The sequence below is a fragment of the Vulpes vulpes genome, unplaced genomic scaffold (assembly GCF_048418805.1).
Source record: "Vulpes vulpes isolate BD-2025 unplaced genomic scaffold, VulVul3 u000000899, whole genome shotgun sequence".
Taxonomy (NCBI): Eukaryota; Metazoa; Chordata; class Mammalia; order Carnivora; family Canidae; genus Vulpes; species Vulpes vulpes.
The window spans coordinates 4,011,358-4,039,285 of NW_027325780.1; the positions used below are offsets into that span (position 1 = coordinate 4,011,358).

At 40.6% G+C, this 27,928-nt stretch overlaps 1 protein-coding gene across 1 annotated transcript; it reads right to left on the reverse strand.

Moving 5' to 3' along the window:
* Positions 1-164: 164 nt before the first annotated feature.
* FAM47E (family with sequence similarity 47 member E) lies at positions 165-27,928 on the reverse strand (the record flags this gene model as incomplete). The annotated part of the gene is given in 9 exon segments (XM_072745540.1): positions 165-371; positions 3,971-4,048; positions 14,302-14,457; positions 20,221-20,421; positions 23,387-23,537; positions 23,982-24,037; positions 25,340-25,429; positions 27,556-27,628; positions 27,630-27,928. Coding segments are annotated over 9 exon segments (1,170 nt in total), but the record flags the coding sequence as incomplete, so codon positions are not given.

A 27,928-nucleotide genomic window follows, 5' to 3' on the forward strand; every position in this document is an offset into this window, starting at 1 on the left:
TTTTTACAAGTAGTTATATAACTATGTAATATTGACAATGCTACAAAAATGTGAGAAGACTATGTGTGAATATTGATCTCATTGCTGATATGATATATAAGATATTAATTACCAGAAGCAGACAGCCATTGTGAAATGTTTTTAAGTATTAAGTATGAAATTTATAGATGTTGCCAAGTCAAAGTTGTATATCCATGGGACACTCATAAGTCTTATTTAAGGTTTAAAATGAGACAGAGAAATAGCCAAGTATATAGTAAATAAAATTGATCTAATCGTCTTCTCAAGATTCTTCCATGCTTGAGTTATTTTATAGAAGTCTTATTACAATCACATTTATGTTCCTTCCTGATATACATCTTCTCAAGGAACTTAAAAAAAAGAAACAAAGAGTAAACCTTCATTAGATTGGCAAACAAAACTGTATAGTTCTCCCCACAGTTACTACCATACCCAAACTCACAATCTCACACTTCGACATATATCCTTCTACTACTCAAAATCTCATGTTGATAATTGGCCATGATAAATGTGGGACTTTGGAAGGTAGTTGTACAGCATCAAAAATACCTAAATCTAATTCCCATTTGTTCTGTGCCCAAGTCCTGCCCAGCTCAGCTCAGCAAAGCCTTGTGCTACTCATCTCTTCTATTGAAAACCTGGGACCCATCTGTGTAGTAGACAGAATGAAGCTGAGGGTAATGAATAGAGTAGATAATCCAACAGCAGATCCTAGAATGTGTATAAAGTACCTGTGCTCATGTAACATACATGAATGTGTATATGCAGTGTACACAGACCTCATATGAACAAAAAGAGAATAATGTTTATATATACATATATATTAAATATTTTATTTATTTATCCATGAGAGACAGAGAGAGAGAGGCAGAGACACAGGCAGAGGGAGAAGCAGGCTCCATGTAGGAAGCTCGATGTGGGACTCGATCCCAGGACCCCAGGATCATGACCTGAGCCAAAGGCAGGCGCTCAACCACTGAGCCACCCAGGTGTCCATATATATTTTTTTATATATATACATATACATATATATGCATGTGTATAAATATTTAAATAAGAAATGACACATTTAAATATATAATATGTATTAAATAGATAATAAAATGCATTCCCTCCCCTCTTTCAGTTGAAATTTTATTGATAAAATAGAGGATGGAGGATGTAAGAATAAAGGAAGTAAATATATTCCAGGGTTTTGGATAACAGGTATTCTCAGAGGACTCCGATACAGTCAGGGACATTATCTCTAGTTAATGCAGGTGAAAGAGTATAGCCAGTATGTGAGGCATGCTTCTCTTTGCCCAAAATTGAGCTAAATGTTCATCAACAAAATGGATTAAACCAACAAGGGACAAAAAAAAAAACAAAAAACAACGAAAAAAAAAAAAAAAAACCAACAAACAAGGGACAGATCAAAATGAAAAAAAAAGTGTTCTGTCATTAAAAATGTTCAGACAGAACTGAGTTATTATAACAGCAAACAAGGAGAAATATATATAATTATATATACATAAAATCTTTGGTAAGAGGAATATATATAAATTTAGATATATATACACATACATATCACATAATTATATTTATGCTTAAGTATATTTATATGTGTTTCTTTTTTTTTAATTTTTTATTATTATTATTTATTTACGAGAGTCACAGAGAGAGAGAGAGAGAGAGAGGCAGAGACACAGGCAGAGGGAGAAGCAGGCTCCATGCACCGGGAGCCCGATGTGGGATTCGATCCCAGGTCTCCAGGATCGCGCCCTGAGCCAAAGGCAGGCGCCAAACCGCTGCGCCACCCAGGGATCCCCTATTTATATATGTTATAAAAGATATAATATGTGCAATTATGTAATATAAAATATTATAAATATAGGGGCACCTGGGTGGCTCAGTCGGTTGAGTGTCTGATTCCTGATTTCGTTTGGCTCAGGTCATGATCTCAGGGTCATCAGATCAAGCCCCATTTCAGAGGGGAGTCTGCTGGGGATTTTCTTCCTCTCCCTCTGCACACCCCAACCCCCTACACACACATGTTCTCTCTCTCTCAAATAAGTAAATAAATCTTTAAAAAATATTATTAACACACTTTATATATCATACATGTAAATTTATACTTATGTGACCCTCATATATAGATTAGGCAGTTTCAAGTACATAAATGTGTATGATGATGTTAAATACATTTCACAAGCCTATTATTGATGCTCAAAGCTAAAGGAGATATTTCATCTCAGTCCTATCACAGAGTCTTTGACCCCTCTCTACCTCACACCTGACTTCCCCTCACACTAACTTTGAAACCACTCTGGATCTGAGCTTGGTCAATATATTTATTTGGCAATATGTAAAAGCTATTGTTAGTTCCACCATTCATGGAAAAAAAAAATTCTGTCTTGCATTTTCTGAACTTCTGACCATGTTGACTGCATGGCTTCCTAAAGACACATGAGATGTACTCACAGAAGACACTGGAGAAATGCATGACTTAACAGCTATGAGTTTGGAGAATGGCTACCTGGTTTCTTGCTGTGGTCACAGGGCTGGTCTGGGCACAGAATTCCAGGCTCTGAGGCCGTCCTGCTAAAAATGGTCTGCTCTGCCAACCTCCCACCCATCGTGCTACGTGAGGTCTTCCAAGGGTGGTGCTCCAGTTGGGAGGCAGCTGGGGTTAGCTTTACAAGTTAAGAGAGGGGAAACTAGATGAAGGGGTAAGAAAAAGTGGGGAAAGGATGGAAGATACTGGTGGGTCCCCCAGGAATGAGCTTTTGCCCTTGTCTGTTTCCATATGAGGCTGACCCTGTGGTACAAGACTATTGTGAATCTCAATTCCATTTTGTCCTGACTCAAGCCACAGCTCTTTGTCCTTAGACGTGAAAGTAAAAGACACTCAAAGAATTCCTAGAGACTTTGAAGTGTTTGAGTAACAGAGTTTGCAAGGTATGTGTCCTGCACATAGACCCCTTTCACTTTGGTCCCATTAAGGCCAAACTCAAGGCAGGTGAGTTAGCAGGAAGACAGCTCCTCTGGCAGCAAAACCCAAATAAGCAGAATAAGAAAAGCAAAAGCCGGGCAGCCCGGGTGGCTCAGCGGTTTAGCGCCACCTTCAGCTCAGGGAGTGATCCTGGAGACCCGGGATCGAGTCCCATGTCGGGCTCCCTGCATGGAGCTTGCTTCTCCCTGTGTCTCTGCCTCTCTCTCTCTCTCTCTTTGTCTCTCATGAATAAATAAATAAAATCTTTAAAAAAGAAAAGCAAAAGCCAAATCCTATCTCTGGGCCTTTGGGGAAAAGCATGCTCTCTTTCTTCCAGGGTCCTGAGTATGAGAACATTGACTTTTGAACAATATACTGCAGGGGTTAGGAGCACCAATCCCCTATTCAGTTGAAAATCCATGTATAAGTTTTGACTCCCTAAAAAAAGCTTCACTAATAGCCTATTATTGACCTGAAGCCTTATTGATAACATAAAGTTGGTTAACATATATTTTGTAGGTTATATATATTATATACTGTCTTCTTACATTAAAATAACCTACAGAAAAAGTGTTATTAAGAAAATAATAAAAGGGGCACCTGGGTGGCTCAGTGGTTGAGCGTCTGCCTTTGGCTCAGGTAGTGATCCCAGGGTTTTGGGATCCAGTCCCACATCAGGCTCCCTGCTCAGCGAGGAGTCTGGCTCTCCCTCTCCCTCCCTCTCTCTCAAATAAATAAATGAAATCCTAAAAAAAAAAAAAGAAGAAAGAAAGAAAAGAAGAAAGAAAAGAAAATCATAAGAGAAAATAATATATATTGTACTTCATCACAAAAAATTCACATATGAGTGGGCCTGTACAGTTTAAGCCCGTGCTGTTCAAGAGTCAACTGTATTTTGCTTTTGTCAGGGTGCTGACCCTGTCCCATCAACAACTATGAGCCCCTCAGCCAGTTTTTCTGAAATGCCCCCTTACTCACCCTTGGCATTGTGTAGCCCCTGCTCAGAATGAAATCCTTAAAGGCAATTGTCCCTTGAAGGTCTGAAAGTGACTCCTCCTAAAAAAAAAGTATCCCCAGTAAAAAAACAAAAAAACAGCTGTCAGAAGTTTGATTTCATACTTGTCCTAATTCAAAGCAGTTAGCTTTTTATAAACTACCTCATTTTAAATCACTTTCTTCTCATCTGGGAGTATGTGTGTAGGTAACATCCATGAGTTGATGCATATAAAGGCTTTCAAAAGATGTCCGACTTTCTCTCCTTTCCCTACCCCCACTTTTTTTTAAACCCCTATATTAAGGATAATCAACACTTTTTAACAATTAGACAATTATTAAGCTCCGATGTCTGGAATCTAACCTATTTGAGATTAGCAAGTGTGCTACTGTGGTTTTTAGTAGGAAATATATATTTGGTCTTCTTCCCATTCCTGGCACAGAGCTCCTAAAACCATTGGCATTTCCTAAGTGATAAGAGCCACAAAGGTGAAAGGAGAATTTTTTGTTATTCATAACTAGCCCCTTTCAACCACAACAGAAACGATGTTAACAAGGTGATTTTTGGAAAGTCCTCAGAGAGCCACAGAATGGGGTCTGGTTGCCAGAAGAAACAACCACATGATGAGAGGGTTGGAACTTTCAGCTCCATCCTGCAATCTGTGGTTGAATTAATCACCTATGACCAGTGATGTAATCAATCATGCGTACATACTAAAGCCTCCATAAAAACCCAAAAGGACAGGGTTCAGAGAGCTTCCAGGTTGGTAAATACATGGAGGTTTTGGGAGGGTGGTGCAGCTGGCGAGGGCACAGAAGCTCTGCACCTTTTTTTCATATACCTTGCTCTGTGCATCTAGGTATTCCTGAATCATATCCTTTTTTTAAAAAAAATGAAATGCTTTTTTTAAAGAAAGATTTTATTTATTTATTTATTTATTTATTTATTTATTTATTTATTTATTTATTCATGAGAGACAGAAAGAGAGAGAGAGAAAGGCAGAGACACAGGCAGAGGGAGAAGCAGGCTCCATGCAAGGAGCCCGATGTGGGATCTGATCCTGGGACCCAGGATCATGCCCTGGGCCAAAGGCAGGCACTAAACTGCTGAGCCACCCAGGGATCCCTGAATTACATCCTTTTATAATAAATTCATAATCTCATAAGTAAGCTGTTGCCCTGAGTTCTTCCAGCAGATGACAGAAGCTGAGAAGGAGGTGTAGGGACCTCCCATGGACAGCTGGGTGGTCAGAAGCACAGGTGACAATCTAATTTGTAATTGACATCTGAAGTAGGGGCAGTGTTGTGAGACTGATGCAACCTTAACCTGTCCGGTCTGATGCAAATTCCAGGTGTTCAGTGTCAGACTTGAGTTAAATTTGTGGAACACCCAGCTGGTGTCTGGAGAATCAGAGAATTGCTTGGTGTTGGGGAAAAAAACAAAACAAAAGTGATGCATCTAGTGGCCAGAACTAAGAGTAGTAGAGGAATAAACAGGAGTGTTTTTTCCACTTGACAATATATCCGTAATTTTTAGATCTGTTAGAAAGGAACAACAGGCCCAAAATGGAATCACTTCTGTTAAGCCACCAAGATTTAAGACCTAACCTAACTGTGGGTTCAGCCTCCCCTAGGAGTGGGATTTTAAACCAGTCAGTGGAATTTCCTGATGAGCACTAGGGGGCTCAGGGGTTTAGCGCCGCCTTCAGCCCAGGGTGTGATCCTGGAGACCCCGGATTGAGTCCCACGTCAGGCTCCCTGCATGGAGCCTGCTTCTCCCTCTGCCTGTGTCTCTGCCTCTCTCTGTGTGTGTCTCTCATGAATAAATAAATAAAATCTTAAAAAAAAAGAAAAAAAGAACCCCAGGCTTGAAGGTGACTTTGCCTACAACAGTCCTTTCTTTTCTTTTGCTAATAACTTCCTTATCCACCCCCTCCATTTCTGCCTATAAAAACCTTCCATTTTATAAAAGTCCTTGGTGCTTCCTTCTATTTGTTAGATGAGATGCTGCCAATCCTTAAATCATTGAATAAAAGGCAATTCAATCTTCAAATTTACTTTCTAGCCACTTCTGAAAACTATTAGTAATTTCCTCTCAGTTCTGAGCTCCACTCTCCGCATCACACTTCTGATCTAATTGGCTTTCCACAGTTCTCCATCCCACTGGAAACCCCAAACCCTGGTTCTATGTCCAGATCCACATTGGCAGTTATAGTTCCCCATTTATTGGGAATCGGCCCACACCCCTCATTTTTTCAATGCTTTTTCTAATCTCCAGATTCCATACAGGGAGCTGCTGGTTATTGCGTCCAATTTAAAAATCCAGGCTGGATTGGATTTGGGACTGGACTGGGTCCAATTTGGGCTGATCTGAGTCTGCTTTGAGCTGGATGGGCCCAGCAGGAAGCCTCAGGTATTCAGTATTAAACAGGGCTACTTGCTAATGATAATCTCAAAAGTCAAGCTGAAAGCACTGGTGGGCAGAAGTTGAGCATTTAAAGGTTGTTAGAGTGCCTGACACTTTGAGAAGACTCCTGTGATAGGCCTTCTTCAGTATTAGTTTTGGCTCCAAGAAATCCAAAGGCCTAGCTAAAAGAAATGAGATCCTTTATATCCAGAGACCCTCCTTCCCACATAATTTAAGAACTCTGGTCCCAGAAGCTATAGATAACTAGCAAAATGGCAAACTTTTGCTAGAAATAACCTAGAATTACAAAGGCCATTATGGGGAACCTTTCAGTTAGATAAGATCACTCATTCAAGAAATGCACTTGAGAGCAAGAGTGTTCCAACTGGAACATACAGAATGGGATGCTACTTTAATTGCTATGCAGAAGCCTCCAAAAAGTTTGAAGATTCCAAAATAGCTTCACTGAACTACTTCATTACAAAAGACCAATGAAAAATTAGAGACACAGAGCAACCAAAATAAAAGCCCATAGGACTGAGGTGACTCCTATTGCTCCCCTCTAACCTTTTTCACCTAAGAACTCATATTTTACTAATCCTCTGTCCAAGCATCCTTTCCACTCTGAAGAGACTATTGGGCAGTTACCTTTTAAAATAAAATTACTCAAGGTTGCAAATGAACCTCTCAGGTATCTGTCACGCCTTGGTCAAAGACTGAACTAATGACCATAATTAAAGAAATTACTAAACTCTAGGGAGGAAGCCCAAAGTTTTTTGAAGAATTTGAGTCATTATCTGTGCCCATGACTCCAGGCTGCCAGGTCTTTATCAGCACATACACATGTTGGCAGGCAGGACCTGGTGGAATCCAAAAATGGAGGTAGGAAGCAAAATCCCATGGATGATATTTGAGATCCTTGGTCTTCAACATCTCAGGGACCAGAAAAAGCTCACAAAATAGCAGCTGAACTTTTACAAGGCATTCTTAGAGACTTCAGAAAGGTATAACTAAACCTCTCCCTAAGTTACCTCACTAACCATTAAAGCCTGAGGCCATACAAGGCCTCACACTAATTGCCCAGAGGTTAATCATTCCTTGTACCAGTTCCTGCAAAACCCAAGCTAGTCAGTCTAGAAACCTAATGGATGGGATGCTGATTTTCCCAGGATTTGAGAGCTATTAATAAGACAATTATTCCCCACCTCTCAGTCATTCCAGACCTGAACACCCTTCTGTCACAAGTTCTACCAGACTCAAAATGGCCCACTGCTGTGCACCTCTGTTCAGCCTTTTCCAACATCCCTGGAGACCACAGTAGCCAATATCTATTTGCCTCAAATAGCCAATGACTATTTGCCTTGAACTATCAACACTATAAGTGGACAGTCAGGCCTCAAGAGTTTATGAGGCTCCTTCTAACTTCTCTCAAGCACTTCACCAAGATTTAAGCAACACTCCAGTTCCCCAGGAAATCCACCCTTTTGCAATATGTAGATGACCTCTTGCTACTTCCAGCCACCAAAGAGGAGTCCATAAAAGAGTCCATTTATTTGCTACAGTAGTTAGCTGAAAAGGGACACAACATCTCTAAGAAAAAAATTACAATTCTCTAGACATTGTTCATTCCCTGTGTCATTATCTAAACTCTGAAAAATTCAGCTGTATCCCAAAAGAATTAAGGTAATCCAGGAACTTCCTACACCCACAATGAAGAGACAGATTTGTGGATGGCTAGGCTTGGCTGGTTATTGCAGACTATGGGCTCCTAATTTTTCTCTATTAGCTACCTGACTCTATGAACTTCCTAAAATTTCAGTCCCTGGACACCTTCTTTGGAGCAGGCTTTTAGGAGGCTAAAACAAGCATGGTAAGAACTGCCTGCCTTTGGGCCACCTGACTATGCAAAACCTTTCACTTTATTCATGCAGAAAAGGGATAATCTAGCCCTAGGGATCCTCCCTCAAGAGCCTATTACCTAGTACAGCACACAGCTTGATTCAGTTGCTCATGCTGATCCCAGCTGTCCTAAGGCTACAGTCAAGCTACAAAGCAATGGAGGTCTCATCAGATTTGACTCTAGCGAATGACATTTATTTATAAACTCCACACACTGTCCCAAGTCTTCTTAACTCAGAATTGACTCAACATTTCTTGCAGGTAGACTAACTTCCTATGAGATCCTTCTGCTTTCACTGCCTAATCTGTGTCTTATACATTGCAACACTCTTAATCCTGCGATGTTACTACCTCTACCTGAGGAGGGTGAGTCCTGATTCAAGGTTCTAACGTCCCATTTTGTGACACCATGTCCTGATTTATGACATACTCCTTTAAACTACTCCTGATCTAATCTTTGTTGATGAGTCATACCACAAAAATGAAAACGGGGATTTTCAAGCTGGCTGTGCTATTATTACCCAAAATGGACTACTCAAAAGAGGAAACCTTCCCTCAGCTACATCCACACAACAAGCTGAGGTCCATACCCTTACCCTCTGGTAAGCTGGATACATATGCCAGCTATCAGGACAAACTCAATATTTATACTGATAGCCAGTATACCTTTGAGGTTGCCCATGATTTAGGGATGCTACAGAAACAAAAGGGCTTTCTTATGCCCTCTGGGACTCAATCAAAAATGGGCAACAGGTAAATGATCTTACTGCCAGTCTCTTACCTCCTGAAATTGCTGTCATCAAAACTGAGGCCCACACTGAAAAACTGAATCTGAATGTCAAGGAAATGCCCCAGCTAACTTTCATGCAAAGGCAGCAGCAAATAAAACTATAAACACTGTGGCACATGTGGATGAAATCCATTCTGCTTCTGCAAATCCATTCTGCCCATCCTGATATCCTTGTAACATGGCAACAATCTGCTCCTGAATCAGAAACTAAGATAGGTAAACAAGGGCTATAAATGAAGTGAACAGTTGGGGCTATGGGAAACCCGAGACAGCTGCTTGGTTCTTTCTGACTCCCTGACAAAGCCCACTTATTGGTTTTTGTATCACTGGACCCATTACAGGGTATTTAAGATGAACTCAAATGATGACTTGACATTTATGAAGAGACTTCTATAAAACTGCAAATAGTCTGCAGCCATGTCTGACCTGCCAGGTTCATAATCCCAGAGAAATTATTTTTGTCTCCAAAGGCCTCAGACCTCCTCCCTCTGGACCCTTTGGGGTTTTTTTGTTTGTTTGTTTGTTTGTTTGTTTTTAAGATTTTATTTATTTATTTATTTATTTAATTTTTATTTATTTATTTATTTATTTATTTATGATAGTCACAGAGAGAGAGAGAGAGGCAGAGACACAGGCAGAGGGAGAAGCAGGCTCCATGCACCGGGAGCCGGATGTGGGATTCGATCCCGGGTCTCCAGGATCGTGCCCTGGGCCAAAGGCAAGCGCCAAACCACTGCGCCACCCAGGGATCCCTATTTATTTATTCATGAGAGATGGAGAGAGAGAGAGAGGCAGAGACACAGGCCGAGGGAGAAGCAGGCTCCATGCAGGGAGCCTGATGCGGGACTCAATCTCGGATCTCCAGGATCACGCCCTGGGCCCAAGCAGCGCTAAACCGCTGAGCCACCCAGGCTGCCCTCCCTCTGGACCCTTTGAACGTCTGCAGCTGGACCTCATTCAATTGCCACTTAGTATGGGTCGTCAATATGTTCTTGCTACTATTTGTAAGGCTAATGCCCTCACAATCGCAAAGAAACTGTCAGAGAATGTGTTTCCCACTTGGTTATACCTTCCACAGTCTCCAGTCATCAAGGCACCCGTCTTACTTGGCAAATCATATGAGGCTTAATGAAAACCTTACAAACTTCTTGGAATTACCATTGTCTTTATCATCTGGAATCATCAGGCAAGGTTGAGAGAACTAATGGAATCTTAGTTTCTAACCTTACTGAAATCACTGGACTCACCTGGCTTAAGGTATTGCTTTTGGTCTTCCTGACCATTTGTAGCACCCTCTTTGGGAAACATAAACTCACTCCATAGGAGATAGTCACTGGCAGACCAATGTCTTATACAATCTTCTGCTGATCCCTTGTTGTCTCATGCTAGTATCACCAGCTACTGTAACTCTTTATTGTCTGATGCTCAAGCGTATCATCAACAGATTAAAGAAGATTTCCCTGAGCCCAATTCAAGGTCACAGTCTAGAGCCTGGTGATATTCCAAAAGCATCATCAGAAGTAGACAGCCCCTGAGCCACAGTAGAAGGGATCCTACCAAGTACTCTTGACCACTGATACCATCTATAAAACTAAAGGGCACAGAGCCTTGGATACACATCCCACAGCTAAAGGAGGCTCCACTTGACATCTGGTCCTGTACAGATGCTGGAGACTTCCAAATCACATTGATGAGGAAGGAAAGCATCTGGCACCAAAGTAGACTGCTTCTTCCCAAGACACTGATTAACACTTCACACTTTGACCAGCCTTCTTCTTCTGTTTCTTTTCTTAGCATTGACCAGGAAAGATAATTCCATTCTCTGTATCTCCCAGTCCACTGCTAAGGGAGGCTAACTTTCAGATTACTGGATTCATCATGATGCAAGAGGCCCCCCTGGCCTTTCCCGTGGCCAATTTCTCTTATATTTCCAAAGTCACCACAAACTACAGTTGACCTCTGCTTAGAAGTATGTATCCAAGTAGACACATTTACTTATGTGAACCTTTGTATATTTGCACACCCACATTCCTGTGACTATCAAGATCAAATCTGCCCCCACTCATGGAGAGATCTCACCAGTAGGACCTATCTTTGTCAGGCACTTTTAGGATGACTTTTTATTTCAGGCTAGGCGATTCTCTTCTCATATGCACTAGAAACCTGACTGACCCCTAGTGTAGGAGTAAACACAAATGAGACTATGATCAGAAACTTCTTAATTCTTGGAGACATTGCAGATTGCATTGCTAAGACACTAGCTGCCCCGCAAAATCCTTAGACTTTCTGGCCAAAGTTGTTTTTGATAACAGGATTATCTTTTAGCTGAGGAAAGAAGTGCCTGTGCTGTGGCCAACACCACACGCTGCACCTAGATTAACACTTCTGGGGAAGCTGAAACTCAGTTACATAACATCACTGAGCAAGCCACTTGGCTTAAAAGGTGACTCTCACCACTGAGTCATTCTTTGATTGGTTTGGTCTCGGGGACCATGGCTCCAAAGTGCATTCCAAACATTGGAAATTATGCTGCTTATGTTATCATAATAGTCTCTCTGATGTGTTCCATTCTTTCAAAAGCTTGAAATGCATGTTTGTAGCTGCTTATCACCAAGCAAAAGATCTCCCTAAGACTGGAACATCAAAAAAGAAATGAAGAGAAGGACAGGGTAAGAAATTGTGAACCTAAAGTCGTGCCTGTGAACACCATAGAGATTCATCAACAAAACAAAACAAAACAAAAACCCAGGATCAACAAAAGCTTTTAAAACTACAAAGCACTAGCTGAGAGGGCACTGATGCCTTAAATTTTGGTCACACTTTTCAGTTCAGCTGACAGTTTCATGAAGGGGAGGTAGGGCTATTTGTTAAAAAGAAATAACAGATCCAAAATGGAGTCACTTCTGTTAAGCCCAACAAAGATTTAATACCTAATCTAATTGTAGTTTCGGCCTCTCTCACTAATGGGATTTTAAACCAGTCAGTCTGGAATTCCCTGATGAGCACTGGTGAGGTACTCTGCATAAGATCCCTGCCCTTCCCCCTAAGAAAGGTGACCTTGTCTGGAACAATCTTTTCTTTTGCAATAATTTCTTTGGCCCACTCCATTTCTGCCTATAAAAGCCTTCTTTTTTATACAACTTCTTGGAGCACATTTCTATTTGTTAGACAGGATGGTGCCCAATTCGTGAGTCATTGAACTAAGCTAATTACACCTTTAAATTTATTGGGTTCAATGTTGTCCTTTAATAGATTTTAACTTCAAAGGGCATGACAATCAGAAAAGATTTGATCTAGTCCCAACATCTTTGGGGTATTTATATATCCTTTGGGTTTTACCTTTCATTTATTTGAATTTTAAAATTGGATAGATAAGTTTACCTCATTTCAATTCAGTTCTTTAATAGGATTTTACCTTCCAAATGAACTCCATCAAGAACAGACAAAACTCATGCCACCAGCAAGACAACCATGTCACCATACTGACTGCCCCTTATCAGCATCCCATCACTCCTGTGTCTTATGAATTGGGATGCCATAGTCAAGTGGCACCAACCAAAATGCACAGGGTAATTCAATCTTTAGGAATTACAATCTTTTAGGAATTACAAGATTTATAAAAATCACTATGGAACAATCTCTCATTGTTTTGACTCCTTCCTGTCTAAGCTGTTGGATAAACAATCTTTTACTGCAACACATACCCATATTTGCAAAATTTAAACATTACTTCTTTTTCATGAGTTGACTGTCACCATTTTGGCAAACATCTTTACTCACATTCACCATCAAAATGGAATATTTGGGGGGTGCCTGGATGGCTCAGTTGGTTATCTGCTTTTGGCTCAAGTCATGATCCCAGGTTCTGGGGCTGAGCCCTACATCAGGCTACCTGCTCAGTGGGGAGTCTGCTTCTCTCTCCCTGTCCCCCCCCCCCACTTGTGCTCTCTCTCTATCTCTCTCTCTCAAATAAATAAAATATTCAAAAAAATGGAATATTTTTGTGAAATTCCTTAAGCGTTTAAGAATTAGTCTTTAAGAATATATTTCTAAAAAGAGAACTTCTAGCCATCTTAAAAGAATAAGTTTTACAACTATTTTTTGTTTTACAATATTTAATTCATTGAAAATTATTCATTCATTCATGTTTTATTATTTTTATTATTTATTAAATTCACATAAACTTAGATATTTTGCTCCAAAACCATACCTCAGTAAATTCTACTGAACTTTATTTACATTATTTATAGGCTTATATAAGCATCTCATGCTTATAAATTTGTATCATGCTTACATCTAAAAATAAGAATTTCATATCCTACTACTAGAACATATAAAAATGACCATCCTTTCTGTCTCAGCTTTCCAATCTAAAGGGGGCACTCAATGAATGATTACTGAATGAATGGATAGGCAAATTTGTATAGCATTTTACTTTTTTTTGGAGTGTTTTCACATCATTACCTGGGAGAAGTTTTGGACCTATTGTAAAGGAGAAGAGGTTCACAAATATTCTTATCAGGGTTCTGTTCAAGTGTTGCATCATTATTTCTAAATTTCCAGGACTATGAGTATATTCTTTCTGTTAGGTACTTGTACACAAAAGTTGGACAGGCACAGAGTTTATTTGCCATAAAATTAGAGCACATCCTTGTTACATGTGTTTGTTGCTTTGTGATATCAATTGACCGTTCTTAACCTTTGTCCTTTTTCTCTCAAACAGATCCTACAACTCTGCTGAATTGCATAAAGAAGTTTCCCAAATGCAATTTTGAATTCTTTAACATTCATCCATTGCTAACAAAAAACAAGCTTCACAAAGAGAAGTTCTCTTCCTCAAAGAGAACCCATGATGCTATATTCATTCTGAGTACTGAAGTGGTCCTACCGGGTCACACCACCCTTTGAACAGCCAATCTATCCATAGGATTGATTGTTCTAAGAATGCTAGGAATACAATGAGTGGTTGTTCCTTCTTTAGAGACATTGTGTCTACCATAAGCTAGGAGATTTCAAGTCTTACTTATTACATATCCAATGTGTGTATGTGTAACCCCATATAATGGCTTAGCTTTCTCATAGCTGGGTTCAATATGCAAGCTGTAAGACTTTCTGGAGCCTCTGTTTCACCCAGAGACTCTGGCTTTAATATGAGGTAGCAGTTGTACTGTGATATTTTTTAGATCAGATGATCAAATGTCATGATGCATATACACATACCTGTTCCTGTAGCTCCCTTTTAAAATTCTCATCTTGAGCTCTACATGAGACCTTGGGGTCAAGCAAACGTTCATCTGCTCTTTGCTTTTTCCATAACTTGGTGTCCAGATACCATGCTCCATACCTCATCTTCACACACTTTGCATTATGAAGATCCTACAGAAAATAACATAATTCCCAATTTCATTAGTTTTTTTATGTTTGTCATTTCAATAAATCTAAGATTTAGCTTATTAAAGCAGTAGCATTTATTTTTATTTTTTATTTTTTAAAAAACATTTTATTTATTTATTCATGAGAGACAGAGAGAGAGAGAGAGGCAGAGGGAGAAACAGCCTCCCTGCAGGAAGCCTGATGTGGGACTCAATCCTGAGTCTCCAGGACCACACCCCAGGCTGAAGGCAGCACTAAACCTAAACCGCTGAGCCACCGTGCTGCCCAGTAGCATTTATTTTTAGCTTATGATTGATCTTGTCAAAGTATTTCATGAGGTTTTAGTATGCTTTGATTTACAAAGGTACCCTGAAAAGTTCATGAATGAGAAAGTAATGTGATAGTTAAAGCCTTTGGACTTAGACAAACCTGGGTTTAAATCCAACCTCCCTTATTTAGTATCTAGGAGTCCATGGGAAAATTACTTAATTCTTCATCTGTAAAATGGAGAAAAGAGTATCCACTCCATAGGGTTGTAGGAAAGATCAAAGGAGAAAGTTATGTAAAGCAGCTAGAAATCATATAAAAATCACATTTCACTCAAGGGTAATGACCTTAAACACAATACTCTGTCCACCAGGGCACCTGAGTGGCTCAGTCAGTTAAGTGACCTGCTCTTGATTTCAGCTCAGGTCATGATCTCAGGGTCCTGTGGTCAAGACTCATGTCAAGCTCACCACTCACTGCTCACCCTCCTCTTCCTCTTCCTCTGCCCCTCCCCTAGCTCCCACACAGTCTCAGTCATCTTCTCTAAAATAAATAAATTTAAAAAACAAAAAACAATACTCAGCCAACCAAAATAATGAGTTGTAAACTTACTATCGGCCCAGCATCGTGTTCAGCCTGGTAATTGCTATACTACTTTTGATCAAAATGCTATCCAGCAATAGCAATAACAACAAATATGTTATCCAACACCAATCTTGTGCCTCTAATTGGAAGAGAGAAAGAAAAGAATAGATGTCATTCTTTTCCTTCTTCCATTCCTCAGTAGTGCATGAAGGATGTAAAGAGATCTGCTGGGTCATAGCCTGGTAGTGTGGATGTAACACCCACACACTATCTTATCACATGTGGGGATCTAATTCTTGAGAGAGGCAAAGGTATGACACCACAAAGATTCTGCCCCTTTCATCCTCTGAAATATAAGCTTCAGAGATTGTTCCCAGATACAACTCCCTGACATCTAGAATAATATTTCAGACATAATAGATGCTCAATAATATTTGCTGAATTAAAACTGAGTTGCTTCACTTGGCATTATTCACACTTTGGGCTGGATAATCCTTTGTTGGGGGATCAGGGAGGGTGCTGTCCTATGCATTGTAGGATGTTTAGCAGTATCCCTGGCTTTTGCCTACTAGATGCCAACAGCAGTGCCTCTCCCAAGTTGTGACGACCCAAAATGTCATCTTCAGACATGGCCAAATATCCCCAGTGGGTGGGGTAGGAAGCAGGGCAAAATCACCCTCAACTAAGAATCAATGAATAAAAGGAAGGCTGGAAGGAAAGAGAAGGGGGGGGAAAAAGGGGGCAAAAATCTATACTACTGTTACACTACAGATCTAAGTTCTGAAATCTGTTATGTTGTTGGGTGACTAGTAATCTTTCAAGACACTACAAACATCATTTCTTCTGTGAGACCTTGATTGGAGCCACCCTCACCTTGTGCTTGGTGGAATTGATTATTTCTTCCTATGTCTCTATTTATGAACCAGGACATCATTTTATTACAGTTAATCATTTACCTGTTGACCCAACTAGGCTCTAAGCTCCTTAAGTGCAGGAAACAGGCCTTTGTCTCTGCTTCATTTGTTCCCAGCACTTTTTGGCACATAGCAGTAAATTATCGGAAATATTTGTTGAAGGATTGCATAGACAGATGGATGGATGAATGAATATACAGGGCAAAGAGGGGCACAGACTGCAGTGAGAGATCAGAAGTAAGAATAAATTAATGTCAACCAAGGGACCTGAAAAAAATCTCCATGGAAAAACTGGCTTATGACCGGGGTCTAAAGGAAGATGTAAGAAGGTAGACATGGGAAAAGGGCACTTCAGGCAGAGAAAATATTGTGAACAAAGGTATGGTAGTGGAAAAGCTCAGAGTTTTAAGGAAGACCGAAGAGCGATGGAGCAGAGGCCTAAGAGTATGTGGGGAAAAAATAAAGATGGGAATTTCCATTTTTAAAAAAATTTTATTTATTTATTTATGATAGTCACACAGAGAGAGAGAGAGAGAGAGAGGCAGAGACACAGGCAGAGGGAGAAGTAGGCTCCATGCACCGGGAGCCCGACGTGGGATTCGATCCCGGGTCTCCAGGATCGCACCCTGGGCCAAAGGCAGGCGCCAAACCGCTGCGCCACCCAGGGATCCCCTAGATGGGAATTTCCATTTCTGAAATTGAGACCAGATTTACCCTCCCACATGTAGCAGCCAAAAAAAGAGAAATAAGTATAAATATAAATATATAATATATAATGGCTTATAAGACACTGGCCATCAAATAACAAGTACAGTAATCCCCTGAGAGACAAGAAACAAACAAGATAAGCCCCACAATTGCCCCAGCTCACTGTCCTCTTTTTTTTAAAAGACTTTATTTATTTATTTATTTGAGACAGAGAGAGAGAGAGAATGAGTATGAGGGAAGGGGAGGGTCCCAGGACCCTGAGATCATGTCCTCAGCCGAAGGCAGACACTCAACCCACTGAGCCACCCAAGCTCCCGCTCCAGCTCACTGTCTTGTGATACTTCCCAAGCCACAGCACAGGGACACTCTCAGGAGGAGACCAGCAGACTCTCTGAGTTGAGGAGACAGAATTGTGAGACAAAACAAAGGGGGTTCAAGTTGGCAACAAAGAGTAAGAGAAAGGAGAGAACTGCACAGCAAGGGAACTCCAGAGGTCTGCAGATGGTCTCCCTCAGCACTTGTATGGGAGGAAACCCAAAAGGATTAGAAGAAACAGGGCCCAGCATGCACACAGGGCCAGGGACAGTGCTTGTTCCCTTCTGAGAAACCTGAAGATTCACAGGGCACTGGGTAGAATAAACTGAAGAGTCTTGCCTCAGTATTAGAGAATGAACCATAGACTGAACACTACTTCAGTCCTTCCTAACACATCTTTAGAGCCAAGACCCAAAAGGTTCAAACTTTTCCAAGTAACGTTAACTACATCCCAGAACAAAACTCAAGTTTACAGGAATACAAAAGTCCCCTGCCCAGATAAGGTAAGATCCGCGGTGTCTGGTATCTACTAAAAAAATTACAGGGCATGAAGAGAGGCAAGAAAACATGATCCATGATGAAGAGATAAATCAGTTAATGGAAACTCACACATAACTGGTGCAGATGTTAGACTAGCAGACATGAACATCAAAAACAGTTATAACTGTATTTCATATGTTCAAGATTAAGGAAAGATGTAGAAATATTTTCTTAAAAATTCAAGTCAAACGTTTTGAATTGAAAATTACAATAGTATGAGATGGAAAAATAGACTAGATGGGATCAGTGGCTGATTAGACATTGTTAGAAAGAGCAGATTAGAATATATAAGGACACCACAGAGAGAAAAAAGATTCAAATACCAAACAGAGCCCCAGTGAGCAATGAGACAAGTCCATGCAGCCTAATTACCTGTAATTGGAATCCTTGGAGCAGGAAGAGTGAAAGGTAAAAATATTTTTTTGAAGAAATAATGGTCAAAATGTTTCCAAATTTGATGAAAACTAGAAACTCATGGATCAAAGAGGCTTAGCAGACCCCAGGCACAAGGTGTATATAATAATTACACTCACGATCAGTGACAAAGAGAACATCTTTAAAGGAGCCAAGGGAAGACACACATCCAGAACAACAAAGACAAGGAAGGTTTATGATTTCTCATCAGAAACAACACAACTAAGAAGGCAATGGAACACCATCTTTTAAGTACTAAAAACAAACAAAAAACTGTGAACCTAGAAATCTATACCCACAAAAATATCTTTGGAAATGAAGGCAGAATGAGGATATTTTTAGACATACAGAAGCTAAAGGAATTAATCACCAGCAGATCTACACTAGACACAGGGTTAAAAGATGTTCTCCAGGCAGACGAAAATGACACCATATGGAAATGTATTTGAACTTTCACATAATGACCCTCTGTCTGCCAGTCAAAAGTTCAATTTTGGCAATAACCACCATGGCTTATAAAGTAGTAGTTGTGCAACAATTTGTACATACAAGGAATTGAGCAATTTGATTCAGCCCAGATTCAGGACAAGCTGTGGTTCAGGCCTTGGGTGTGATGACATAATTTGCCTGTCCAGCATCACTTTGCATTTTACCCTTTAGAAACATGGGGAGCAAATGGAAAATTTTAAATGCTTATATGAGTGCCAGAACGCATAGTTTTCATAAACCTTGTGCAACAAAGCCAAGGGTGGAAAACATCACATATGTAACAACAGGTCAGTCCATTGTGTTCAATTATAAAGGACAAAGTTAATTAATATGTTTAAATGTGAGAAATACAGTATCAAAGATCACATGTAAAAGACAGAGGGTAATTAGAGATAATATATGGTTTTTCACTCTCAGAGAAAGGAACTTCTCCACCCCCAATCCCACTCCTGACCACCACTTAGGTACTTAAATCTCTTGTTGGACTTGGGGCACCTAGGTGGTTCAGTTGGTTGAGCTTCTGACTCTGGGTTTTGGCTCAGGTCATGATCAGGGTGTCAGGATCAAGCCCTGCATCAGGCTCTGCACTCAGCTTAGAGTCTGCTTCAAATTCTCTCTCCCTCTCCCTCCTGCTCACTCTTCCTCTCTCTCTCTCTCAAATAAATAAATAAAATAAAATCATTTTTAAAAAATCTGTTGTTGGACCTATACAATTTGATTTGTGTGTGTATACATATTTGTGTAGAAAAGTGGAAAAACACTTAAGAATCCATACTACTTCCCTTTGGAACACAGTATGTTTTTTCTCCTCTGTTTCCTTGTTCTATCTTCATGGGCAAGTGGTATTGAAAAACTCAACAATTTGTTAATAATCGGGCAAGCATGTGGTCAAAAACGACGGTGTGTGGTCAATAAGACTGCTCCCAAAATTCAAGAATTATTTGGACAAAGAATAAACAACCTTCATGATTACTAATTGCAACATTTAACTCTTGGAATAATAAACTTTTATATATATTTCCATCAACTTTTAGAATTTCAACATATAAAACACATAAAGAGAGAATTTCAACATATAAACACAGAGATAACAAAGACTATTCAGATATCAACAATAATGCTGAATGGCATGCCTTGTTTGTATAGCTAGTTTTATTACCTATATTAAATATTCATTGATTTAACAAATATTTATTAAACACCAAAAAAATACTTCAAGAATTCTACTAAAAAAGGCCAGTGCCCTCCCTGAAGTTCCAGAATTCAAGAACATTTAAGATTTTTTTTAAAAGATTATTTATTTATTTATTCTTGATAGAGAGACAGAGAGAGGCAGAGAGACACAGGCAGAGGGAGAAGCAGGCTCCATGCTGGGAGCCCCACGCGAGACTCGATCCCGGGACTCCAGGATCGAGCCCTGGGCTAAAGGCAGGCACTAAACTGCTGAGCCACCCAGGGATCCCCCAAGAACATTTAAGATTTTAATCCAACCTAATTTTCTTTGATATTCAGTCTTCTCCTGTTTGGCAATTACCTGTGGTTTCTGGTGTTTCTGCTCATAGTCTAGTTTCTGGAAAAACTGTGGCTTCTGCAGCTTCTTTAGCCCCACTCTCTTCTTTAGCTCCAGAGGAACCTGGTTGAGTCTCCTCGTGTGGGGCACATCATGGCTTGGTTTACTCTGATAGTCGATGTCAAACTGTTTCAGAATGAACTCTTCATCGATGTTTGAACTTCCCTGTAAGAATATCACATTGCATGAATCAAGGACAAATTCTTCTTTAATCTAAAGGAGGCATGTGACTATGGCTAGAGAAGAGGTAGTTTAGAGGACAGGCAGGAAATGCTCAGTCGGCATTCATTGGAGACAAAAAGTATTGGGGTTCTGGAGGACTTTGTCAGTGCATTAAGGGACAACTTAGGACCAGATAGAAGCAGTGAGTCCTTGAGAGAATTAACAGGCTGAGAAAAATTCAGTCTGTTTAATCTTTTTTTTTTTTTTAAGATTTTATTTATTTATTCATGAGAGACAGAGACAGAGAGAGAGAGGCAGAGGGAAAAGCCGGCTCCATGCTGGGAGCCCGACGCGGGACCTGATCCCGGGTCTCCAAGATCATGCCCTGGACTGAAGGCGGCGCTAAACTGCTGAGCCACTGGGGCTGCCCCAGTCTGTTTAATCTTAAGCAGACTTCTGAGTGCATAAAGAAGATGTGATGGTACCCACACACACTGGAATATTACTCAGCCATGAAGAAGAATGAGATCTTATGATTTGTGATAACATGGATGGATCCAAAGGGTATTGTGCTAAATGAAGTACAACAGAGAAAGACAAATACCATATGACTTCAACTACATGTCAAATCTAAAAAACAAAACAAATGAACAAACAAACAAGAAAACAGAAACAGGGGCAGCCCGAGTGGGCTCAGTGGTTTAGCGCCGTCTTCAGCCCAGGGCATGATCCTGGAGATCGGGGATCGAGCCCTACAACAGGCTCCCTGCCTGGAGCCTGCTTCTTCCTTTGCCTGTGTCTCTGCCTCTCTCTCTCTCTCTCTCTTTCTTTCTCTCTGTCTCTCATGAATAAATAAATAAAATTTAAAAAAAAGGAAAGAAAACAGAAACAGGGGATCCCTGGGTGGCTCAGCGGTTTGGTGCCTGCCTTTGGCCCAGGGCGTGATCCTGGAGACCCGGAATCAAATCCCACGCCGGGCTCCTGGCATGGAGCCTGCTTCTCCCTCCTCCTGTGTCTCTGCCTCTCTCTCTCTATGTCTATCATAAGTAAATAAATAAATATTTAAAAAAAAGAAAACAGAAACAGACTCATAAATACTGAGAACAAATTGGTAGTTATCAGAAGGGAGGTGGGTGAGGGAATAGGCAAAATAGGTGAAGGCAATTGGGAGGTAAATGCTTCTAGTTATGGAATGAATAAGTCATAGAGATAAAAGGTGGACCACAGGAATATAATCAATGATATTGTAATAGCATTATATGGTGATAGATAATAACTACACTTGTGGTGAACAGCATAATGTATAGAATTGGCAAATCACTATGTTGCACACCTGAAACTGGAGTCAGATAAATGGATTCTGATAGAGGGGAGCAGCCAAGAGACAGAAGGAACACCTAAAAGCATTTTAGCACCTAGATCTAGCTATACCTGAAGCTCCTAGGATGTCTGGATGGTTCCTTTACCTCCCTTAATCCAGTCTGAATTATATTTCAGTCACTTTTCAAGGAAATAGTCCCAAAAAATACATTGTCTAAACTGACTAATGTTCTCAAAATATAGGTGAAGAAGATTACAAATCCTAGATCTTAAATCCAGGAAAAACCTAAGGAACCCATCTACAGGGACTTGAGAACACAAATAGGTATTTAAATGGATTCTTGGAAGGAAAGCAAGGAAAGACTTTAAGAACTAAGTCAAAAGTCCATTCATGCCAGAAATATCATTTGTGAAGGTTGTGGTTAAGCATGGCTGTCCAAGTACTTACAGATACATTAACTGAGAAAAATATGTTGAAATTGTGAAGGACACAGAAAAAAGAACACTGAAATGGAAAACAAAAATGTGAAACAACAGGGTGAGGGAAATGAGTAGTGATTGGTCAAAATATATAAACTTTCAGTTATAAAATAAGTAAGTTCTGGGAATCTAATGTACAGCATGGTGACTATAGTTAATAAAATTGTAATTGTACTTGAAAGTTGCTAAGAAAGTAGATCTTAAATGTTCTCACCACACTCCAAAAAGGTAATTATGTGAGGTGATGGATGTGTTAACTACCCTTACTGTGGCAATCATTTTAAAATATACATATATATGTATCAAATTATCACACTGTACACCTTGAACTTACACAGTGTTATATGTCAGTTATATCTCAATAAGGCTGGCAAAGAAAAAGAGCCACTAAAAAGATAGAAAGAAACAACAGCAATGTGACATATAAACAATAAACATTCAAATAGGCGGCAAGCTTGCAAACTTTCCAGAAACATCATCTAGGAAATATTTCTATTATAAATAGTAGAAGAGTCACAATTCCTTTATGACTCTGATTATTTGACTTAAATTGTATACTAACAATTAAAAAAAATAAAAAATAAAAAAAATTGTATACTAACATTGTTTTTTAATAATAGCAACTCAGAGCTTGACTTTAAAAAGTAGGTTGTATGGAATACTACTTAGCCTTCAAAAAATGAAATCTTGCCATTTGCAATGATGGGGTAGAACTAGAGGGTATTATGCTAAGCGAAATAAGTCAACCAGAGAAAGACAATCATCATACAATTTCACTCATATGTGGAATTTAAGAAACAAAACAGAGGAGCATAGAGGAAGGAAAGGAAAAATAAAACAAGATGAAATCAGAGAGGGAGACAAAGCATAAAAGACTCTTAATCAAAGGAAAAAAACTAAAAAAAAAAAAACAATAACAAAGGAAACAAACTTGAGGTTGCTGGAGGGGAGGGGTGTTGGGGGGATAGGGTAACAGGATGATCGGCATTAAGAAGGGCACATGAAAGGAAAAAAGAAAAAGAAGGGCACATAATGTAATGAGCACTGGGTGTTACATAAGACTGATGAACCACTGAAGTCTACGTTTGACACTAATAATACACTATATGTTAATTAATTGAATTCAAATTTTTTAAAAAGGAGGTGATTAGTATTACTACTAACTTACAAAAGCAGTAGCCCACTTGCAGAAGTCCCTAACTCCTTTGTGCACATTTTCATGAAGAAGAGGACCATCTTCATGGAACAAATCGGTTTCACTTGGCTTCTTTCCTTCATTAAGCCATTGACCTGGATGTGACACTGAAGTCTTCTTGGGACTAAGGATAATGAGATCATCAAAGAATCACAATATGAGACACCATGAATCAAAGTAGATTTCCAACACTATCTTAAGGAAAAAGTATAGTAATGCAAGCATTTCTAACAGTCTCTCACAAGCTCATACAAGGTATATGTTAATTTTCCAAAGATCACATTTTCCTTATCTATATCATAAAGGCAATATCATAAATAGTTATAATAATTAAAATATATATAGCACCTTACCAGTTTAAGTTGATTTTTTTTGAAATTATGGGTTGCATTTATTAAAATATGTGCCAAATTACTGCACTTGGAGTCTGCTCCAGATATAGACAATCTTGACAAGCAAGAGATGTCCTTGATTTCTCTCTGTCTTTTGTACTAAAACCCAGCCCATTAATAAATCTGGTAGGTTTTAATTCTGTCCCCTTCTCTGGACTATTGCAAATGCTCCTCACTGATCTTCTCCTAGGGCCTCAACTCCCAAAACCCTAATCCATTTGCAGCACTGCAGCTAAAATAGTCTTTCCAAAATATAAATCTGGTCATAGCAGCCACCCTTCATCCTCAACTAAACCTCTCAAAGCTTCTTTTTTAAATTAAGATATAATACACATACTATAATATTAACCATTTCAAAACATGCAATTCAGTAGTTTCCATATAGTTACAAAGTTATGCAACCTCTACCATTATCTAATTCTGGAACATCTGCATCACCCCAATAAAGAAGCTCCATAACCACTGACAATCACTCTTAATTTCCCCCATTCTCTCTGCTCCTGAAAACTAGTTCTGTCTCTATGGATTTGCTTGTTCTAAACATTTTATCTGAATGCAACCTTATAATACATTGTATTTCGTGTCTGGCTAACATCTCAAGGTTTGACCATGCTATTAGCATGTAACAGTGGTTTATTTTTTTTTTATGGCTAAGAACACATTGTCTGAATAGACCACATTTTATCTATCATCAGTTGATGGACATCTGGGCTCTTAGGCATAGTGCTGCTTGGAACGTTCAGGTACAATTTTTTGTGTTTAAAAGATTATTACTCTTCCATTAAAGACCTACGTCTTAACTCAATTTCCAAGACTCTTCATGGCCTGATCCTTGCCTGTATCTCCAGATTCTTCTGGAATTACCACCCTCCCTCACTCTCTGAGCTCCAGCCATTGTGGCCTTCTCTCAGGTTCATGAATTCATCATGCTCTCTTCAACCACAGGGCTTTTGCCCATGTTGTACCATCTGACTGCAATGCCTTCTGCATTTCCTCATCTCCCTTATGTTCCAACATACATGTCCCTTCCTTAGGGAGGTATTCACAGGCTGTCCCCAGAACCCACACTTCCTTCCCAGCATTTTGTACCTTTTTTTCATAGCACCCAAGTATTAATTTATCTATCCATCCATCCATCCATCCATCCATCCATCCATCCATTCAACAAGCACTTATTTTTTTTTAAATCTTTATTTTTTTAATGTTTTTTAAAATTTTTATTTATTTATGATAGTCACAGAGAGAGAGAGAGAGAGAGGCAGAGACATAGGCAGAGGGAGAAGCAGGCCCCATGCACCGGGACCCTGATGTGGGATTCGATCCCGGGTCTCCAGGATCGCGCCCTGGGCTAAAGGCAGGTGCTAAACTGCTGCGCCACCCAGGGATCCCTCAACAAGCACTTATTAAATACCAACTAAGTACCAAGCACAGTTCTAGACATTAAAACTCAACTGTAAATAAAGTTTAGTCCCTGTCCTCACAGAACTTAAGATTTGAGTAAGGAGAGACAGCTAGGAAAGAGGTAAACATATGCCTTTGTTCTTTTCCTGAAGCCCTGACAATAAGCCCATGTGTCCTCCAGTCTCCTGTCAGGATCCAGCACTTCCAGCACCTTTGATAAGAGCTGTACAAACAGAAAACGGCCTTAGAGGAAAGAAAAATGTGCTGAAAAAGAAGACCCCTTGATTCTAAAACAGAACAGACCAACATGCCCCTTTGCTTTGCATTTCTGGCCGGCTGTGCCATTCATCAGTTTCTGTGCAAAAACTCTGATTGCTGCTGTGGGTTAGTGTCCCCCATCTAGACACTAGTATGTGCCTGTTGTGCTAAAATTCTGTCCCTGGGGCCCACCCCAGTCCCTTCTGGCCCCATTGAGTCAAGAGCCTCTAGAGGTTTCTATAGCTTTTGACTGCCCAGTACCCATTCTTCCTCCTATAAATAACAGTGTCTAGATTTTTCTTTGGACATTCTCCTTGCTCCACAGGCAGGTCAGAACAATGGAGACCATAGCGACTGGTTTAGGAACAGGCACATAACCCAAATTTTACCCATGGGAACTAGACTATGGGATTTTGCTGGAAGCATACAGAAAGAGGCATTCTTTTTCTTGGTAGAACTTAAATCTAGAGAAGCTGGTGGCTATCAGAGTACCATAAGAAGAAATCCTGCCTTGGAAAGAAGACAACACACCCAGCTGGACAGGTGAAACATGGTAATAAGGACCACAATCCCAAGTGCCATCTGAGGGTATGTGGAAATCATCTATTTGTCATGGCCTTAGAAACTCTGGCCTGCAGGAGGCAGTTGGAGAAAGCCCCAAGTGGAAAATAATTGATTAGAATTCTATAGACTTTTCTGCCACTAATAATTTATTCATTCATTCATTATGCACAAATATTTGTTGAGTGACTCTATGCCAGGTATTAATTAGTGACACACAGTGAAAGACACAGGTAAAGTCTCTGCCTTTCTAGAGATTTTATTCTGGCCCAGTGGTAACAAGAGCTAGGATGAAAAATAGATCATGATGAGGGACAGAGGGTGGGGTAGAAGGAAAGTGTTGTTTTATGAGACATTGGAGCAAGGATCTGAAGGAAGCGAAGGAGTGAGCCAGACAGGCACGTAGGGGTAGTTGTCCCAGGCACAGAAGAGAGATCTGAATTGGACATGCTCACTTATGTTCACAGAGCAGCCAGGAGGTCAGGGTGGCTGGAGCAGGGTGAGAGCAGAGGAGTAGGTGGTGAGGTTGGAGGGGGTGCAGAGCAGGGGTGGGGCAGAGAGTAGACAGAGGTGCTGGGCCTTTCAGACCATGGCAAGGACTTTACTCTGAGTAAGAGAGGGCCATCAAATGGCTTTGGGGAGAAGTTTGCCTTTCTGAACAATTGCCATGCTAACTGACTTAGGGAACAGATTACACAGGTGGGGGTGGGGTAGCAGGCACCCAACATCCATTCTGCATTTTTCCTTAAATCTAACAGAACTATATTCTAGATTTTGCTCTCTGTCCCAATGCCCAACCAAGAAACTCAATTTTCTAGATTCCCTAGCAGCTAGAAGTGGTCAGATGAATGGGATGTTTACTGGACAAGTTCTTACTTGTCAAATTAAAAGACAGAGTCGGCTGGCATGGACCCTCTAAGCTTTTCCCCCTCCCCCCTGACAGACCTGATGCCTGAAGGTGTGGAAGCCATCCTGAGAAAAAAGAACAAGAGACATACGCTAAGGACTGTGGAGCTCAGAGTCTGAAGCAGCCCGGGACACTGGTGACATAATGGAGCTGTCATCCAAACCCAGCCTGACAATGTGGGGACTCTTCCCCATGACCTCTCAGGTGCCCCTCTGCCTGCTACCCATCCATTAGTTAAAGGCTACGGACACCTCCTAACACCAGGCTAAAGTAACAGAAGCCCTGGACAATCTGCCCTTTGGTTTCTAGCCTCAAAAGGTCCCAAGCAAAGTAGACCGGTTGAACGTCAAGGGAACAGAAGTCGAATGTTTCTGGTTTACTGGACCTTCAGAAGTTGCGCGGCTTCATAGGAAGTGGCAAGTACATCGCTGCTGATGTCCTTCCCAGAAGCAGAGAAAGGAAGGCTGCCCCAGCCCCCGTGAGAGCTCTTGCCCTGGGAGGCATTTGTCATCCCCTCCCCCAGACAAGTCTGTCACCCCTCAGAGGAGCTCCTACACATCTAAGGAAAGTTCTTTTCCAGGCCCCAGTGAAGGCCCTCCCACAACCCTGGGTCAGGAGGTCACCTCAACAGGCATGTCTTCCCCCAGTTGAGGGTAGAGAGCCAAGGGGTGCAGGGTCAGCTGGGCTTCTGTGTGGAAGAAGTGCCTTCTGTGCCCCCTGGGCTGGCGAGAGCTTGCTTGCTTCCTGGGGCGGCTGGTGCTGCCTCTTCTTTAGGGGAGTTGTGTGATGGATCTGGGGGACAAAGGCCTCCCGTGGACCCTGAGTGTTCAGACCTTTGTGTGGTGGGCAGCGTCTCCTAAAGTCATCCAGCCCCTTCTTTGAGAATGTCCCCCGCAGGCTGTTCAGGGAGGTGCGGCCCCTGGGCCCGGGCCTGTGCTTTGTGAAATACTTGGAAGGTAGATTCGCTTTGTACCTGGAAGGCAACGTGCCTGATTG